The 21,213-nt window shown below is 41.2% G+C and overlaps 1 protein-coding gene across 6 annotated transcripts in view; it reads left to right on the top strand.

The window, feature by feature from the left end:
• The window catches only part of FLI1 (Fli-1 proto-oncogene, ETS transcription factor), a 782,157-nt gene that overhangs the window by 617,769 nt on the left and 143,175 nt on the right, over nucleotides 1–21,213 (top strand). For 3 of the 6 annotated variants that reach the window (XM_042475286.1, XM_042475287.1, XM_042475285.1), the window contains one exon: nucleotides 7,688–7,793. In XM_042475286.1, the coding sequence (XP_042331220.1) occupies nucleotides 7,688–7,793 (106 nt within the window). Of the gene's footprint in view, nucleotides 1–732; nucleotides 773–7,687; nucleotides 7,794–21,213 lie in introns of those variants that run through there. The other 3 variants (XM_042475290.1, XM_042475289.1, XM_042475288.1) reach the window with 3 other exon arrangements.

The raw sequence follows: 21,213 nt of genomic DNA, 5'->3' as shown, positions 1-21,213 counted from the left end.
ATGAATGATGATGATGATGATGATGATGATGAGGGATGATGATGATGAATTTCACGAAGCCTAATTAAAAACCAGGTATTGAAACATCTTTATTTTAAAGCAGGGGCCTAAAGCAGCCCTTGAGCTCCACACACGCGTCACTGTTGGGATCGACTGCTGTTCCCTCTCTCTCCCTCCACTGTTTCTTTCCAAACTTGCATATTCTTGTATTTTTATAGGGCTTCTGGAAGTGAAAGCTGTCCCAGCCCAAGAGCCAAGTCATTGAGGCAGAGGTGGCAAGAGCAAAGATGTCATATTGGGGTATTTATCATAGGAGTGGTTGATAATTGATAAGAAGAAAAAGGAGATGAGGGAGGGGGGGGGAGAAGGAATCCAATGAGGGGCAGATTGAGAGAGGTCTGGGAACAGGAAAGAGAAAGGAAGAAGCAGTTGGACCAACAGCATTACCAGGGGAAGGGGGAAAGCAACAGACAGAAACCCGGAGGATTGTGAGAGCTGATGCAGTCTGTCTGGATGGTCTGGAGAGAACTGGGGAACTTCTCTTTCAATCTTCACGGCTGCCTGGCTGTAACAGCCAGGTTGATCTTCCTCTTGCAGGAAAAGTTGCATGTAGTTATAGAGGGTTATGTGTCCTTCTTCTACTGCCAGCCTGCTGGAGATTACCTTAGATATGTATTTTAAATCTTCTTATTATCCTGGACTCTTACAACCTTGATCTTCCACTGGCTAAAGTGAAAGTGCACAGAAAAAAGAAGGAAAGGAAAATAAAAAGGTGAGTCTCAATGAGCGTAACCAAATCAGCACTGAATGGACATATTTCAGAGCCGGGCTTGTCACTCACAATGCAAGCTTATGCAGGTCACTAAGAAGTATGTTCCCTGAGTTCAGTGGGGACATGCACTCAGTTATGTTGGGGTGGGATGTTTCCCTCTATGTGTGCGCGTACATGGGCATGTGGTATAAATATTCCTGTTGCAGCCAAATTATTTTCAGCAGCTGTTCCAGAGTAGTTCCATTGAGGCCAAGCAATTTGATTTGGAAAGGCTTCTGCTGCCACAGTGGGATAGATTGAACAGGGGCCCCAAGATTCCGCATCTAGAGAGGGGTATGTTGAGAGAACAAGGATAATGAATCCCATTCAGACACACCTGACATCATACTGGCGAAAGAAAATAACTTGTCCCTTAAAAGGAGGACATTGTGTGTGGTTTGGTCCTCAAAAACTGAAAACATTTTTGTCTGTCGAAAATTCAAGGTGAAAAGAATGGGAATATCCTAGGAGGAGTTAACCAAGAGGAAAATTATTAATTATTATTATTATTATTATTATTTATATTATCATTATTATTATGCTTTATTTTACTAGTGCTGTAGAGTTGCACAGTGCTGTACATACAAAACATAAAATAGATAAAGATAAACCTGCCCATGGCATGCAATCTAAGAAAAACAATAGCATATACATATAAATAACATAACAATACAGGAAAGGGTTCAAGAAGTCGGAGTTAATAAGTCATTGTCGTCCGTTCAGGAGAACTGGGAGTAGCTTGTTAAATAAAAATTAATACTACCCATTATATGTTGAAGTTTGGTAGGTGATTTGGGGGGGAATCACAAATCTGGCGAAAGCACGGATACATATCTCCAGATGTAGCATGAGACAATGTCATTCTGGATAGGATTAGGATATATCAGTTCCAGGGTGAATAGAGATCATATAGGGAAGAAAGTCTGGGAGATGGAGCCTGAGTGTCAACGAAAGCACAACTTAAGTCAGAGCTCAGCACAACCAGGCTATTCTTAGCCAGGAAAAGTACAAAAACTAGCGTGACACTTGCATATTTCTAAATAAAAGCTCAAATGAGATTAATTAATGAGATGAGTTGCAAGACATCAATACGCATTCATCCAAACTCGGCACAAAGTTCCCAAAGGCATTTTGTACTTCAGGAACTGGGGGATTTCCTAAACATGTATTATATACTAAGAAGGAAGGAAGTTTCATTGAATTTAGTGGGATTACTTCAAAGTAAACATGCTTAGATTAATTGGCCAGGAAAAAATAATAATAATAATAAAATATAAATATAAAAATAATAATAATAGGATTATTTATATGCTGCCCAATCACTGGGAACCAAAGTAGAATTCAAAAAACTTTTATTTAGAGAAGTATTAAAGCGGTATTAATTTAATTTGTAGAACAGAGTCAGTCCTCTCCCATCCTGAGAATATGGCGCATGTGTGAGATGAATCAATCATTTGAATTATCATCAATATACCATGAACAGTTTGCTGAGTGTTCTTCAAAGGGAGACAAACGCTGCAATGTGTAATGCATTACATTTGAAGGAATGTCCCCTGAAAGCAATAAGGCTTTTTCCAAGTCATGTAATAAGTGTATTAAATACAGTACTGAAGAAGATAGACATCATTATTTTTGCATATTTCAGCCTTCACTGGGGAGATTTTCTGCCTCCTTTCTGTATCCTTCCATCTCTTCACTGTGGTTGTATAAACAACGAATGTCCCAAACAGTAATATAATTAGAGGGTCCCCAAGTAAGCATTGTGGAAGGAGACAACTTAAACTTTGCAAACAACACTTTGATTAAAATAAAATGAAATAAATCCATGGTATGTCGCAATACTACCACACGTTAGGTTTCAAGCAAAGTGGCACCATAAAAACAGCCATTATTTGGACAGGCAAATACAACATTGGCTGTGTATTTCCAGTATTGTTGATAACTCCTGCCAGAAGTGTTTACATGACCAAACGCAGCCGTAGTTGTAACTACTGTGGAACATTACAGTGACCAAAGTTTAGTGGCAAGCAAACACCTCACATAAGATAACACACCACATACACACACCAATGTGTGTATGCTGCCATTGCTTCTGGTCACCACTGGTGTTACAGTGATATTTATTATACACTATTCTACTGCCTATGCTTTCTGTATTTAATTTCCCTCCGACTTCACTCTCGCAATTGCATTGCAATCTAGTCATGCTTAATATCTGAAATTCTGGATGGTATTTCTGCATCTGATCAATAGGGCGAGTCCATGAATGTGTCGACATGTCTTTAAGGTGGCAAAGGACTCTTTGTTGTTCTAACTCCACAACGCAGCTTTTCAGGATCATTTGAAACTGTCAGCTGTAAGGTGTTAGGTGTGTGTGTGTTGAATCCTTTGTTAGTCCACTCTCAAGTACAACCATTGGGTCTGTGGATTTGCTTATATGTAGATTCATGGTTCCACAATTTATGAATTAGCCTTTTCTGATTAGAAACACCATCCTTTCATGAGTCTTATGATAAGTCTTGGATGTGATCATGTTAGCATAAGAATTAAGTACCAGTGAAAGGAAACAGAGCCAAGCACTTTCAATTTCACTGATTTAAATGGGAGAAACATAAGCGAATACTGAGCTCATTGATTTTGCTTTACAAATTAGTGTTGGCTGGGCATTAGCCAAAATACAAATATTAAGGCTAGGGAAGTTGTGGTCCCCAATGTGGTTATGGTACAACTCCCATCAGTCCTAACCAGCATGAAAACATGGGTTGTGTCGGGGTTATGTTCAACAACATCTTAAGGCCATATGTTCCCAATCCTATGCTGACAGCGATCATAAGTTGTACATTATCAGTGAGGATATGAACATGCTACCTACAAGAAGCTTAGTTATATACTGTACACACAAATTCTGTTGCATTGCCATGTCACAGTGTTTCATTGTGTAAGTTGAAAACTTCCATGGCCGGCATCCATAGTTTTTTTTTTTTGGGGGGGGGGGGTTGGGCTATGTGGCCATGTTCTAGAAGAGTTTATTCCTGATGTTTTTCTAGCATCTGTGCCATGTTCTAGAAGATTTATTCCTGACGTTTTGCCAGCATCTGTGGCTGGCATCTGCCAGCCACAGTGCTGGCAAAACGTCAGGAATAAACTCTTCTAGAACTTGGCCACATAGCCCGAAAAACCCACAAAAAACAGTGTTTTCGTATTGGCTTAGCAAAAACTATTGATGATGAAATCATGATCCATAAAACATGACCTTCAGAAAAGTCCAAAAGAACTTGGTTGGTTCGTAGGGGGCGTATGTCATCTGGAAGTGAATGAGCAATAGTACAACATAACACGAAAAAGCTAAATCAACAATAGATTTCATTGTTCTTTTTAGTTACAGTTTCTTCTCTCTGTTCCAATTTGTATGACAGGTGTGTGCATGTATGTGTGTGTGTGAGAGAGAGGTAAACAGTTGTCAAATCAACAGGACTTGTCCAAACCATACTGAATATTGGAGTCAAATATGTTAGTCTGAGACAAAAGCGTTGGACTCAGTGGCATTACATTTTTACAAAATAAACTAACAATGTAAATTATAAATGTTGAAGGCTAACTAGTGTGGGCTATTCTTGGTACCACAATAATTTGGTACCAGAGACAGAAGTAACAGGGAAAGAATAGAATGAATGAATGAATGAATGAATGAATGAAAGAAGAAGAAAGAAAGAAAGAAAGAAGGCGTTGGAAAAGATGGAGTAAGCCTTGTATAAAAAAATCATTTTAAATTTATAGAGGCGCCTTCAAATTTCTTCCAAATACATCCAGGGATGAGTTTCTGTTCACCTAACCTCCATTTTCTTAGCTTTTCCATTTGGCCACAACATATAAATCAATGCTGTTTTAACATTCAGGCGTAGCTGGTGAGGCTAAGTGTTGTGTGTACCTTCAAGTCACTTCCGGCTTATGATGACTCTAAATGAACCTACACAGAGTTTTCTTGTCAAGATTTGTTCAGAGGGGGTAGCCTTTGCAGAAAATGGGCAGAAAAATGAAATGCACAGATATAGGATGGGGTACACCTGTGAATGAAACTACGTGTGAAAGGGATCTTGGAGTCCAAGTAAACCACAACTCGAACATGAGTGAACTGTGTGATGCAGCAGCTAAAAAGGACATGCAATTTTAGGCTGCATCAATAAAAGTATAGTGTCTAGATCAAGGGAAGTAATAGTGCCACTCTATTCTGCTCTGGTCAGGCCCCACCGGGAAATTGTGTCCAGTTCTGGGCAAAACAGTTCAAAAAGGATGTGGAGACACTGAGCGTGTCCAAAGGAGAGCGACTAAAATGATGAAGGGTCTGGAAACCATGAAGCTCATGAGGAAAGACTTAGGGAGCTGGAGAAGAGAAGGTTAAGAGCTGATGTGAAACCCTGTTTAAATATTGAAGGGATGTCATATTGAGGAGAGAGCAAGCTGTTTTCTGCTGCTCCAGAGACTAGGACCAGGAACAATGGATGCAAGCCCAGAAAGAGAGTCCAACCAACATAGGAGGACTTCCTGAGAGTAAGGGCTGTTTGACAGTGGAACATCCTTCCTCAGAGTGTAGTGTAGTCTCCTTCCTTAGAGGTCTTTAAACAAAGGCTGGATGGCCATCTGTCAATGGGGATGGTTTTGATTGAGAGTTCCTGCATCACAGACTGGGATGGCCCTTGGGGTCTCTTCCAACTCTATGATTCTATTATTTGCTTTCCTCTGAGCTGAGAGAGTTTGACTGGTCCAAGGCCACTCAGTAGTTTTCCATACAGTGGCATCACTAGGATTGGCATCAGTACCCATGGTGCCACCCTCCCCATTAACCTCCTCCATACACAACATACAGAATCTTTGTGATACACACACACACACACACACACACTAACGTACCAAAAATCGTAATTCCTGTATGTCATTGAATGGGATGGCAACAGTTGTGACATAAACAACTAAAAACTTAAAATATACCTTTAAATCACAACATCATATGCACAGGTGAAATGCCACATACTTTAACGAGGCTAACATTGAACATTTGGCAAGATGAATTCTTTTAAATTTCCTTGCAAATTAGCAGATGACAGTAAGCTCTATTTTATCTTAGATTCCTCGCTGGTATTGTACCTGTTTGTAAATAGGTGTTTTGAATTATTGTGCTTATGGAAGTTCGGCGCATCTTGTATTTTATCCTTGTACTGGCTGCGTGCCATAAATAAATTTGTTGTTGTTGGTAAGACAACATTTTAAACATTTAAAATATTCATTTTAAAAATAAAATAAAATACCCTGATGCCTCTCCTTTCTCCTCCCACTTAGTCTTGCCTCTTGTCTCTTCAAGAGGCATTTTAAAGGAATGAAGGCAAACACTTAATCTGCCGAAATGCAGATGTTTGGGGAGCAGCGGTGTCACACACCCCTTTAGGATGTCATCTGGTGCAATCCATACTCTCCCACATCCTTAGTGGTCCCCCTGTTTCCATGACTGTTCAGGGATTCAAACTCTGGTCTCCCAGAGTTGTAGTCTAATGCTTAAACCACGTTTACTGATTCCCTTTTCTCTCTGTTTTACTGTCCTTGCATGCACAGTAAGGACACAGATTATGTTCACCTTTGCTGTTGTTGGCAGGCACACACACCTGCAATAGGATTGCCTACAGCAGAACCTCATTCTTTCCCAGCTTAAGCTGCATTGCATTGTTTACTGCTGATATGCTTCTATGATCCAACACCAAAAGTCTGTATTTCTCCAATCTTCCTTCACCATTCTCCCTATGCCAATGCTGCGAAAAACACTTCTAGGTGGACAGAGGACAAGGAGGGAAAAGGGCAAGGAGGAAAAGGGAGACTGGGCAGGTGTCAAAAGATATCACTATCAGAAGCTTTATTAACTGCAGTATGCCTGTGTTGTTGTTGTTGTTGTTGTTGTATGCCTTCAAGTTAGTTCTGACTTACGGCAACCCTAAGGTGAACCTATCACAGGTTTTCCTTGCCAAGATTCCTCAGAGAGGGTTTGCCATTGCCCAAAGTCAGCCAGTGGGTTTCCATGGCTGAACCAGAATTCGCACCCTGGCTACCCAGCATCCGAGTTCAATGCTCAAACCAATACACCATGTTGACAACAGGCATCATTCAATGAAACAGAATGGTTAGAGACTGAGAAGAGCATTTTTTTCAACAAGTCATAATTAAACCATGGGATTTGCTACCACAATATGCAGTGGTGACTACTCATTTGGATGGTTTTAAAAGCAGATGAAATAAATTCAGGTAGGAAAAGGTTAACAGTGGTCTGGGACAGATGGTCCCAAAGTGGTGTGCCACAAGTGATACTAGGGTTAGGGACTGTGCACCAACTGCATGGGCCCTAACCCTAACACAGCATGGCAGCGGCATCATGGCGGCATCCCATCCACATTGGCACTGTCATCTTGATGTAAAGGATGCACAGCGTATACACATCTCAGTGCATCACGTATGTCACTGGCGCGCCAATGGTGCACTTGTGATGTGCACCATGTGCCATAAAAAGAACACTGTTTTTCCGTGCTATTTTCAGTGCTCATTTCACTGATTTGCTATTATGAGCTTCCTGTAGGCATCTAATTGAACATTATATGGGCAGGATGGTGGACTAAATAGGCCTTTGGTTTGATTGAATGTGGCTGCTGTGTTCAGAAGCCCCAGAAGAAGAAACATTAATATACCACAGGGCTACCTTCACAGACATTTTTTTCTTCAGACATTAAAAATTGATTTAAACTTTATCATTATATCTGGATTGTATTTTCTGGTTTTAATTATAAAAGCTGGCTATATATATGCTTTTGAGATATATATATTTAAATTATTTTTTTCCAGGCCCTGTGCTTTTTCAGGCTTTTTCTGTTTACATATAAGGATGTTCCAGACAGTTCCAGACACTTCGTCTTACGTCAAGGTAAGACATGACAGCATCTTTAAACAGGTAATGTCAAACATTTACAAATCCTCCCATATTCAACAGATCGTTTAATGAATTTTAAAGATGTAACTTAATTCTCTATGGCAATAGCTAAGCTGAGAGGGACTGTTTTTGAAATAATCACTGAAAAATAGCTTGTTAAATAAACAGTTGTGTTGTATGAGCCTAAAATGAGAACGGAGGGGAACTGTTGATGTTTTCCATGATATATCATCTATGTATCCTATGGCCTGTTTGACATTGTGCCTGCATTCTAACAACGAAGCGAATGTTGTTGCTATCAGGTAACAAGTAATTTTAGCAGCTTTTGTTTGTTGCAAGTAGGTCTTTAAAAAACCTACAGTTTTTGAAAACTCTTCTCAGTTCAAAGCTTATTCTGCACAAGAAATACATGTGGTCATTTTGCACAGAAAAGAGCATTTTCTACGCAGAAATACGCTGTGTGTGCTGCAAAGAATTGATGTGCAGAAAAAAGTTGTTTCTGGGCATAAATAATATTTCTATTTTCTGCACACAAAAGTTCGCTTTTCTATGCAAAAGTTCTGTTTCCTGTGCATGCAACTATGTGCGAATTTTGCATAGAATATGTCTCAATCTGTGAAGATTCTCATCAGTCCAGGATTCGTCTCAGCAAGGTTTGTAGGGAAACACATGTTCCGATCATCAGGGAGTGGAATTTTATTCTGTTGAAGTTACCTTCTAAGATGGTGCAGTAGTGGCATCCTTAACTGATTTACATCCTTTACTGATTTGCACTGTCTATAATTGCCCAAACAGCATCTAATTTTCAGACTAGAAACCCAGATTTCTGTGCCTGATCCTAAATGGTCTGCTCTATGAGGAGCGACTTAGGGAGCTGGGGATGTTTAGCCTGGAGAAGAGAAGGTTAAGAGGAGATATGATAGCCCTGCTTACTCCAGAGAATAGGATCCGGAACACTAGATGCAAGTTGCAGGAAAATAAATTCCACCTCAGCATTCGGAGAAACTTCCTGAGAGTAAGGGCTATTCGACAGTGGAACAGACTCCTTCCTGGGAGTTAGTAGAGTCTCCTTCTTTGGTGGGTCTTTAAGCAGAGGCCAGATTTCTATCAGGATTGCTTTGAATGTGTATTCTTGCATGGCAGGGGATTGGACTGGATGGCCCTTGTGGTCTCTTCCAACTCTATGATCCTATGATCCTATGGTATATTGATGGGAAACTGCTCCCAGGAATGTGTGCATTGAACTACAGCCAGTGGGGTTTGCAAATTAAGGTTAGTTAAACCTAAGGCCTCATGGATGAACTGGATTCTGTGATGACCCTTGGGACTAACTGGAATACTTCAAATGGATGAATATGCTGGTTGTATTCTCTGCCCCACATGTAATAAAATGTCTGAATTTTAGGACACTAAAAAAAAAAATTATCCATCTGCACCAGTTAAATTCAGTTCATTTACTTCCTCTATGGAGAAGACTGTATGCTGTACTGGCCTGCTACAGGTAAAAAGGAGCCTGCCAATAAAACAAGTTGGCAGCCCTAGCTGAGCACTACAAACATGAATCAGATGAATAGGGATTCAAAAATGCCTGACTCTTAAGAGTTAAGCATTCAAAGTCTTCTTTGACTTCTCTTTTCTCCCCTGTCCAACTATTTTTCTTTTAAAAAAGCAAGTCTTTTTATCTCATTCATTGAGAAATTTGACATTTTTGCCAAATGTTGGCATATTTAAGGAATTGGGCAAACTATTCTTCCATCCTTAGGAAAAATAGACTTCCCATGCACTGAGCTGCTAATGCCAGCTCATTTCCCCCAGAACAGAAAACTCAGTTTTGGAGACTGCCATTCCCAGAATCTCACAGCCACAAGCCATGGGGGGTGAGGGATTCCAGGAATTGTAGTTCTCCAGAAAATAACTCCTCTAAACTCTATCAAAATGCAATGGAGTTTCCGTGTTGCTAAACTGTGCGCTGGGGATGTGGGGAGTAGCTGTCATTTGGATCTTAACTGGCTGCTATGTAAGGAGGGACCCAAGCTGTTAATGCCTGTGTCGAAAACTGGAATATATATATATTTAACGTGCATTCGAGCCTAATATTATATCAGACAGACATATATATATATATATATATATATATATATATATATAGTGATTTCCCCCCTCCCCACAACAGTTCTCAGGAATGTAAACAAACCAGGCCGTGGACATCTGGATTACACATTTTAAATCAGCCTGCAATACATTCAAGAATTTAAAATGCAGACAGCCGCTACTTTCCTTGTCTGGGGGAAAAAGTCAAGGAAGGTGTGATAAAATCCATGCATTGTGTGTAGCTGGCCCTTTTCCACTTTGTCAGACTGGGCTGTGGCCTTCATATGATGATATATTATTATTATTATTATTATTATTATTATTATTATTATTATTAATGGTATTTATACCCCCTCCTTTCAGCCCTAAAGGCTATCACACACCCACACACACACACACACGACTGTGAATTTCCTCCAAAGAAAGACCCAGAGCTTTCAATGATAGCTCTTAGAATTCCCCAACCAACCAGGGAATGGATGGGCCGTAGTCCAAAAAGGTATCTTCCTTAGTCTTTGGAAAAGGGAAGAAGGTCAGAAGGTTGTGTGCGGTCAACAGTGGATCCCTTGCTAGGATTCCCAGATCTCAGAGCCTTGGACACTCTTCTCTGGTCACCAGGGCAAGGGGAAGAACCTCACAATAAGATCTTACCTTCAAAGGTATGTGTCGCTATTATTTGTACTTGATGTTTCTTATTCCAATGGCATAATCTGTGCAGCTGTGGTCGATGCTTATTTTATCATGCTCAGAACCCACTGCCCCCCTTAACTTTGCAAGGAGGTCATCTCTAGTTCTCAGGTTTTATTACTGAAATCTTGGGGCCTGTGATAGTCTTTTTTATTATTTTAAAATTTTATTAATTAAAAACATACAAAACAACACAAATATCATTAAAAAAAAACCTAAGAAGAGGAAGTGTGGATAGACCAGCAACTACAATTATATACAGTAATTGTATATAATTCAAGAATCTAACATCTTTACCAACATTGTTATTTCCTCCTTTGTATCTACAGTCTTCCTTTACTTTCCTTTAATACCTCTTCTTCTCTTCTTTCCCTTTCTTGCTTTCATTCTCTATTCTTAAATCCTTTCAATCTATTTACTCCTTCTCTACTCTCTTCTCCTCCATACTTCCACTTCACTTCTCCTCTTCATTTCTTACATACTCTTCACCTTCTTCTCACCTACTCCAACCTTCAATCACATTCTTTAACCTTCGTAAATCACTCACACTGACTTCCTTCTTATCAACCTCTGATTATTGCATTATTACATTCCTACCTTTCCTGACATTCATCCTCTTGCTTCTTGCGATTCTAAGTTTTTCATTGTTTCTAATACTATTTCATTTTTTTCCTTGTAGAGCTTGTCTACATCTTCCTCATCTATTTAACCTATCATTAGATTTAGCTACCATATTCCTGCTAAATCCCTCTTTCTCTGACAGTTTTTCAATTAAGCTTCCAAGTGATATCAGGTAGGGCCTGTAATAGTCGTGACCTAACAAGCTTACCCCTTACTTGGTGCCAATGCCAGTCTCTGGCACCCAGCCCTGAGATGGATTTGACTGTTTCCTATGCAGCTCATACAACTATACCAAGGGACCCGTCACTTAGGCTTAGTTTTTAATCAAGCTCAGGACAGACTTTATTGGGCTAGACCATTTCTGCTATTGGTGCAGTCCAATGTAATGTATCACCTATTTTCATTCCAATACAAGTCTCAGTGGCAGCATCCATATGATCCCAGTTCCTATACTTAGCGTCTCTGTTTACAAATACTGATGCTTCCAAAACTTATATTATCTAGCTCACAAATAATCCATGTTTCTTAGCAAGCAGAGAGCCTTCTCAGTGGCTGCTCCCAAACCATGGAACTCTCTTCCCCAGAGGCTCAGTTGACTCCTTCTCTGCTCTCTTTGCCAGCAGAGTTTTTTAAGTGTTATGCTGCATTTTATTATGTTTTAGAATCATAGAATCATAGACTCATAGAGTTGGAAGAGACCCCAAGGGCCATCCAGTCCAACCCCATTTTTCCATGCAGGAACTCTCACTCAAAGCACCCCCAACAGATGGCCATACAGACTCTGTTTAAAGACTAAGGAAGGAGACTCCACCATGTGTTCTAAACTGTTTTAACTTTGTGTTTTCAATAGAATTATTAATTATTATTTTTTGTACAAATGTTTGTGCAATCGTATTTTAGCTGTACTTTGTTTTAATTTATTGTAAGCCACTTGGATCACATAGTAGGAGAAAAGCAAGGCACATAATGGGGACCATAATGCCTGTTTCATTACAAGCTTGAGGACTTTGATGTCTGATGGCTGGCCTGGAATTAAATCTCTTTCTTCCCCACTGTCCTTGCTGAACTGAGTCACTGCTCCATCTACATGTTTTCCAACATTTCACAGATGACAACTGGGACATGTGTGGCCAAATAACATCAGAGTGTGGACAAGTTAGCAAAAGTTATTGAACAGGAATAACACACAAGCTAGGAGAGCCTGCAGCCATTTACTTTATCTGTCCTTACTGATCCTACCAAATTTGCCCTTCGCTCCTAACTGAGTTGAGTACAAACTACTTGAATTTAGTTTGCAGCATTTAAAGTAAGCTGAAAACAAAGGATAGAAGTGGGAAAAGGAGAAAGAAACTGGGATATTTTAAACGGATCTGGAAAAGTGGGAATACAAAAGATTGATCAGGAGTCTCCCTTCTGAAACTGGATGAGTTGGAGCTCTCACTTCTCACCTCTTGTCCCTGCTCTTTTATTTCTCTTTTCTCTAGGGCTTGGCACTGGGACAACTTGCGAATCACTGTGTGAAATGCAATCTTGCAAGTGCTTGTAATATATGTCACGAGTGTTAGGAAACAAAGTTCTCCCAGAGCTCCCAACATATATTAGGAGAATGAGGAAAACTGCATTTCCAGGCACTCTTACTATGGTACACAGCTGGAGTAGAAATGTTTCAAGAAGGGGGATAATAGGAGGTAGTATCATCAGATGTCTCTCCTTCAGCTGTGCTCAGATTCTTATGATCTGAACTTTACATAAATCTGTTTCAGAAATCCTTGAAAATAGTTGGTTTATCGATGAGCCTTATCCTGGATGAGAGTTCTTCCTATCATTACCGCTAGATGACAAGCAGCCTAGCAAGAAAAGATCCAGGCTAGCCAAACCAGTGAGGAGGCTTAGTAGGAGGGAGTTTCATAGGTTGTGGTTCCAGACGCAGCATGGTTTCTGCAAAAAGGAGCTTAAATGCTCGTTCCAAATGCTGTGCTTCATGCCCTGATCCCGACTCTGTCAGATGTCCTATTTTCCCTCCCCTGTTTATATTTTCCCTGACTCAGCATATAGCAGATTCCTCTGTTCATGCTGTGACCAATTCCCAAACATACAGAAGATGTCAGCCTTAACTCGGTCCGTTGTTTAGAAAGTGACTTCCTGGGGAAATGGAGTATGTATTTACACTCTTGACTTACAGTGTTCTCCTTCCCTTGCCTCAGGGAGCGCAAGTAAATGTAGTTTTCTTGGAGGCAATGTGGAAGCCTAAGTCTGTATCAAAGTTCATAAAATGGCAGAGTGCTAAATATCCCAAGTTTTAATGGGTAAGGGGAGACTCCTGGTGATTAATCTCAGGAAGGAGGACAATTTAAGCTTTGCTATAGATGGACTATCAGTGTACAAAACCTAAGTTTCTTGACCAAAGTTAGGACAATTTACTTTTTGACTACAATGAATGCTGTCCTTATGGTCATTGGGGATTCTGAGAATTGCAGTACAAAATCACTCTTCTAAGCTCTATCCCCCCCACCATTTAATATTAAAATTTTGATGCATCATGGTTTAATGGTTAAGACATGACTCTGATGACTGCAAGGTCACCAGGTTGGCAGTTCAAGACCCAAGTGCCACTTGTCGGAGTGAGTGCCCCTCACTAGTACTCACTAGGACATTGAGAAAGAGGAGCCATGTGTCCAAAGGAGGGTGACTAAAATGATGAAGGGTCTGGAATCCATGAAGCCCTATGAGGAATGACTTAGGGAGCTGGGGATGTTTAGTCTGGAGAAGAGAAGGTTAAGAGGTGATATGATAGCCCTGTTTAAATACTTGAAGGGATGTCATATTGAGGAGGGAGCAAGCTTGTTTTCTGCTGCTCCAGAGAACAGGACCCAATGGAGCAATGGATGCAAGCTGCAGGAAAAGAGATTCCAGCTCAACATTAGGAGGAACTTCCTGACAGTAAGGGCTGTTCAACAGTGGAACAGACTCCTTCCTCAGAGAGTGGTGGAGTCTCCTTCTTTGGAGGTCTTTAAGCAGAGGCTTGATGGCCATTTGTTGGGGATGCTTTGATTGAGAGTCCCTGCATGGCAGAATGAGGTTGGACCTTGGGGTCTCTTCCAACTCTATGATTCTATGATTCTAGTCCCAGCTTCTGCCAACCTGGCAGTTTGAAAGCATGTAAAAATGCAAATAGATAAATAGGTACCACTTTGGTGGTAAGGTAACAACATTCTGTGCGCCATGGCATTTAATAATAATAATAATAATAATATTTATTTGTATACCGCCCTCTGGCAAACCAATCCGGGCGGTTAACAACAGTAAAATATATGACAATTGAAAACACTTTATCCCTCCCCCCCTTAAGACAGTATTAAATAGTATAACATATTAAAAATACAATATCAAGAATAAAAACAGCAATTAAAACTAAAAACCCTGATATCCCTCTGTTGATCCTCAACCATCTCTAAGATGGGGCCACGGGAGGAATGAGGGAATCAGGGAACCTGGGCCAGGATGGTTAATCTGGAAAGGCCTGCCGGAAGAGATCCGTCTTGACCGCTTTTTTAAAGCTGTCTATGATGCTGGCCATGTGACCAGAGAGTCATCTTTGACAACGCTGGCTCCCTTGGCTTAATAATGGAGATGAGCATCATCCCCTACAGTCGGACACAACTAAACAATCACGTCAATGGGGAAATCTTTCCCTTTAACTTTAGTTAATGTATGGAATCCTGGATTTTCAGTTTATTTTGGTGTGCCTTTAAGCCATTTCTGTCATATGAAGACTCTAAGGTGAACCTGAAAGCCATTGTGATGGTTTGAGCATTGGACTACAACTATGCAAACCCTTCTCAGACTGGTCTCCATAGTCATAGTCCAACACACAAGCAACTATGCCACACTGGTTCTCTCAGGGCTATTTAACATGGATACACCAAATAAAAATATAGTGACGATAATGTCATTAGTGTCTTAGTTGGAGAAAAATAGAACTAGGCCTAAATCCTATTGTTAGTCCTGACTAGAATAATTCCACTGAGTCTTTGCAATTCACCTGTCTGTTGACTCACCATTTAACAATTGATTGAATGGGTCTGCTCTAGTCGGGTGTAACCAACAGGATGCCAGCCATAATATGCTTATTGGTTTCTTTTTTTTCTGACCCAGATATCCATGTGCCCCATAAACCTATGCATGATTATTCATTCATAAGACTTAGACAAAGAAAGGTAGGATTCCATGGATGTTGTTTCTATGAGAATCCTGTTGGAATGGAGGGGGGAAACTAGCCTAACTGATTGATTAGATTTAGAGGCTTTTCAGAAAAAGAGTAATGTTGGCTTGTCTGGACCTTGGCTGCCAAAGTTAGTTATTACATTGCGCTTTCTCAGTAACAGTGGACTACCTGAGATATTTGGCATCAATTTTTTTAAAAAAGGTTGTTTCTTCTGCTACCAATAAAATGAACATGATAATGTTGTAATTTACCACCATTCTCAAATGACACCCCACATCTCCACCTGGAGTCACTGCTTCGCCCTACCTTGCGTTTTATTACACAGAACAGTGCTGTCCATACTTTTACAAAAGGTCATGCTGATAGGAACTGGGACATCACCGAAGATGTACTGTGACTCTGAGTAACTGGATGGTTAGAATAACTCATCTCTGGATGATGAAAGTTCTGCAGTTTATGCTTCACAGTCTGTCTTTCGTTCTTGCTGATCTCAAGTCAATGGCAAAAACAAAACCCCTACTGAATTCAATTAAAGTACAAATGAGTCCTTGCTGTTCATAGCATTCAAAATGGGATGGTTAAGTGCATCAGATGGGCCCTGTTCCAAAGCATGGAGTCTGTAAACTTTCCCTATGTAATCATGCTCAGTAGTCATAATCAATAGAGAGTGGTTTGTTTGTTTCAGGGGAAGTCCTTTAAGATCAGGCCTGTTTTCACTATTTCAGTGGAATGGATGCTAAATGACTCATGTAATGATGAACACACATACACAGAGAGAATATTCTTCAAGTAAAAATAAAGTGGATATGGAAAGGGTTTCAGTTGGGTGGTGGTGCCCATGGTCCTAGGTTCATTCCTTGGCATTTATAGGGGTGGGGAGATACTGAAACCATGGAAAACTATTACAAGGATTTAAGGAGCTTGTGGTAACGTTTAAAGGCCTAAATGGCCTGGAACTTCAATACTTGACAGAGCACCTCTGTCTGTCTGTCTGTCTGTCTGTCTGTCTGTCCGTCCATCCATCCATCCATCCATTCATCTATCTAATCTATCTGTGCCTTCCAAACAAGTGACGTCTCTAGGAGTGGCCCTCATTTGTGTCTCACTAATCATAATGCATAGTACACTTTGCAAGGAAATGGGGGAAAGAGCCTTCTCTGCAGTGGCACCCCAGTTACAGAATGCTCTCCCTTTAGAGGCCTTTTTACTGCCCCCCAGCATTGCATTCATTTTGGCACTAAGTGAAAACAAACAACAAAAACAGCAAAATCAAACAAATCCAAAAACAACAAAATAAATACAAAAGCATATCAATATCCCCTTATATAACTGTCCCCAGTATCAATCTATATAAAGCCCAGCACCCATTGTCCATTAGTACATATCACACCAAATCCCATTCTAAATAATCTAGCATATAACCTAATCCTTGTAAGATATGAAATTTAATCATAACAGTCAAAGAAACATCATGGCAGGAATAACCCACTCATTTTGCCTTTGGGAAGTGCAGCCTCCAAAATCTTCTCTGATTCAACCCACGAGTGTAAAAAATATTGTTCTGGACTGATCAGGAGTGTGAAGAGCCTGATGCTCCCTAATATTCTAAGTATTCTTCCTTCTCTTAGCTCCCAAAGCAGAAGCCTGTTATGTCAGTTCTACTTCCTGCTTTGGGAGCTGGAGGCTGCTTTCTCCCATTGACACACCAGTCTCCTGCGCTGAAAGTTAGGAGAAAGAATCCCTGGATTCGTCCTGCACCTCGCTCACAAAGCTGAAAGCTGTTTTCTCCGATTGTAAGAATAGCCTCCTGCTACAGGAATAAAGAGGAGGAAGAATCACTGGATTCCTTCTACATCCCATTCATAAAGCTGGAGTCTCTTGTGTGAATGCGAGACAGAAGTCTCCAGCTTCAAGAATTAGGAGGACAAAGGATTTTTGTTTAATGTCACAGCTATGACCGTTACATTCGGTGATCTACGGAATTATTTAGGTGCAAAAAAAGAAAACATTATTAAGGACTCTGTATAGTCTGGTTGGAGAGAAGGTTAATGTAGTGGGTGGTGGGGGTGGTGGCACCATGCGTTTTCACACCAGGTGACATAAATCCTAATGACGCCACTGGACCAAGGCAAGTGCTGGCAAGAGGCCTCTTGGTCACTGCTCATCCAGCTGTTTGGTTGTTGCTCTCAAGGTGACCAGGTGGAAAGGGAGAAGCTTCTCCCAGGCAAAGAAGGACTATCAATCCTTCCTCATTGGAGTGGAGAGGGGTGGAGACAATGGCCTGTTACAAACTGCCAAAATAAAACTGCTTCGGGTCTCTTTGGAGGTATGCTATTTAAATGATGCATGGGTCCTAAGAGTCCAGAGGTCGCGCCAAAGTAACACTCCATTCCTAAGCACTGGAGTGCAGCTTTGGTGCAGCTTTCGGATTCTTAGGATGCATGCATCATTTAAACAGCATACCTCCAAAGAGACCCGAAGCAGCTTTAGCCGTTTATTGTCAGTCTGTAACAGGCCCAAGTGTGTGTAGGGAGATTTACAGAGGTCCTACACTCTGGAACTGAGATTGGCATAGCAGGGAGAGGAGCGAATTTACTACGGAGCTTCTCCACGCTGAAGACTCCTTTTGCGGCATGACCCAGATACCCCTCTTTCTTTCCCAGAGGACAAGCCTTCCCCCACCCGTTCAACCCTCCCCCCCCACCACACACACAACCACAAAATATTGCTCCTTCTACCTACTCGCTTCCCTCCGCCTGTTCCATGAAAGAAAAGCAGAAGTAGCAATTCCAGCCTGCCAGCCAAGTTCCTGCGCAAAGATCCAACTAGCTTCAGCGTGCCCAATTGTGAAGTTCCCTTTTACCCGCCAACCCTTCTCTCCCCCCCCCCACCCACTGCCACATACATTAATGCCTCACCCAGTCGTCTGTCTGACCGCTTCACGCCACAGAAGCAATGCCCTGCACTCAGGCCTTGCAAGAATCCCAACTGCCACTATAGCCCCACTAAGGGATGATCTTGTGTGGTGCAGTAAATCGACACCACTTTGGGGATCCTGATCTAGCGGATTTGACATTCTGATTTAGAGAATACTCAGATTGTGGGCACATTTTTCCCGTTCTCCATCAAGTTTGCGAAAACGCTAAATTTATGGCATACGGGCACTGAATCTGCTAGTCATTCATGACTATTGCCAGTTATGTAGCCAAGGGGGGGGTCTTTGGGGTCTGGACCCCCATCCCTAGCATATAATTGAGTGGTGTGTCCGCTGCGCCCCAGCTGCCCAAGCCCCATTATAAGGTGGCACTTATTCTCGGACCCCCCTTCCAACAATCTCGGCTCTGTCCCTGCTAGTGGTCATGTTGGCGTGAAATTGAGGAACTGTGGTCCAACAAAACCTTTTCCAAACTTGTAGTCCACGGCGAACTAAAAAAAGCAGTGCAATCACTCTCATTTCTCTCATGAAGTTGATCCTGTAGCCAAAACCAGTCGCTCTTTCTGGCACATGATGTTCAGCCTATTCGCCAAATGATTCATCATTCAGCTACATCAGGGGTTCCCCAACCTTTTTCTTCACATAGATCCATAGCGTTGGAGAGACCACAAGGGCATCCCATCCAACCCACATTCTGCCCATGCAGCAATCTAAATCAAAGCACTCCCCCCGACAGATGGCCATCCAGCCTCTGTTTTAAAAACTCCCAAGGAAGGAGACTCCCTTCCTCTCTGAGGGAATTTGTATTCCACTGTCGAACATCCCTTCCTGTCAGGGAAGTTTCCTCCTCATGTTGAGGTGGGATCTCTTTTTCCTGGAGCTTGCATCCAGTGTTCTGTGTTCTCTCTCTGGAGCAGCAAAAAAACAAGCTTTTGCCTCCCTCCTCAATATGTGACATACCCTTCAAGTAGTTAACAGGGCCTCCCCCATATCACCCCTTAACATGCTCTCTCTCCGGCTAAACAACCCCAGCTCCCTCCGTCGTTCCTCATAGGGCCATGGTTTCCAGACCTTCACCATTTGGTCGACCTTCTTTTCTATGGTGGACCCCCTAAGAGGCCTATCCAATGTCCTTTACAGGTTAATAGTACAGTACTTTAGACCTTACATATAAAATATATTTCTTATTTTTCTCTTTCCAGTCCCAATTTTATTTATTCAAATTTCTGGATCAGCAGCAGAGCCCTGGAAGTCCAACCACGGAGCACCTAAGGGGTCCTCAGAGCACAGGTTGGAAACCCATGAGCTAGATCATGTAAACCAGAAACAAGAGGAATGCTCTTAGACAAAAACAAAAGTGAGAAACAGCACAGTCATATACTGATGTGAAAAAAGGCTTGAAGGTTTTCTTGTATTGTGACCAGCCAATGGGGTTCCGTCTTTTGGAGAGGTTTTGCTCATCCAGACCATCCCCTTTTCACAAGGAAAATGTTTTGCTGTGAAGTGTGTGTTTATTTCATGGATTTGTAAGCTGACTGAAATAATGGAACTGCATTCTGTTGCTATACAATGGAAAGCACCTTGAAATGATAGTGGATTAACATATTTTGGGGAAGGTTGGTGTCTCCTGTTAGATCCAGGCAATCATGCCACTTATAACATACCCTTGTCTTCCATAGCATAGTAAATTAGAACAAAAATTTATGCCCTTTTCTACTGTGCCTTGTCTTGGGCCTCACTTCTTACATTTTATGATGGTGCTATCAGGTTACAAATTGATTTCCATACTGCATGAAGCTGTCATGTTCATTCATAATTATATGGTTTATGTTGTTAGTTGATCAGAGAGCAGAGAGAGAGAGAGAGAATTGGTTGCATTTGCCCCATTTCAAGATTCCTGATGGCCTAGATTTTGAAACAAACTGAATTGAGGATAATTGTATGGGAATGCTCTAGAAGCAATTTGACTTGCCTTAACTCTTAGGATATTTTAGGAAGACCTTTGGATTAATATGTGATTTATCTGGCCAGATATTGTCATCCCTCTCTTGTACAGATAACATATTATAACTATTGTTGCTCAGGACCCAAACGAATGGTGTAACTAGTTCTGGATCCAGTAGTAGGGGAGAGAGAAAGAGAGAGGGGACTTGTATTTCTTGAACAACCGAGCCCCATGGACATGGTAAAATGAAAATCTTTGCTAAAGCATTTGAAACGAATACACACACACACACACACACATATTGTTGACTATTTCCAGGCACTGAGTGTACAAGAGCACTGTATGCATATTTGACAGCATATCTTTAAATCATCATCACCAGCCTATTTGTGTGTTGCTTTTCCATCGCAACCCCCTGCTCAAAGCCCATCTACAGCATTGTAGCAATGTTTTACGTTAAAGGTAACAATTAAACTGCATTTATCACCTCACACACACAACAGCCAAGTGGGGTGCCTTGTGACACATTTTGGGCAAAACTGGATTGTCACTTCTGGTTTTGTTATTAGATTCAATTTTAGTTGGATTTCAGCCATATGTTTTGGGAGCGGGGACTCACGACATGCAGGGATACATTCGGCCAAACCCGTTCAGGAGCATATTGGCAGCAGTTTGGACAGTTTACACCCAGTTTTAAAATATCGAGGCTTCTGGGAGTCTGGGGCGTACTAGGGGAAAGGGGTTGTGGTGACACGTTTACACCATCTATATTGGCATAGTAAAGAATAATATATAATAAAACAATAATAATAACGCATGACTTTACTCTATTAATTAAAATACTAATTGTAAGCCGATCCGAGAGACTTTAGGGCTGAAGGGCGGGGTATAATACCGTAATTAATTAATTAATTAATAAACAACAGGCTAACTATTT

Source organism: Sceloporus undulatus, chromosome 6 (assembly GCF_019175285.1).
Source record: "Sceloporus undulatus isolate JIND9_A2432 ecotype Alabama chromosome 6, SceUnd_v1.1, whole genome shotgun sequence".
Taxonomy (NCBI): Eukaryota; Metazoa; Chordata; class Lepidosauria; order Squamata; family Phrynosomatidae; genus Sceloporus; species Sceloporus undulatus.
Note: the sequence above shows the minus strand (reverse complement) of the source record. Positions and strands in the feature narration are given on the sequence as shown.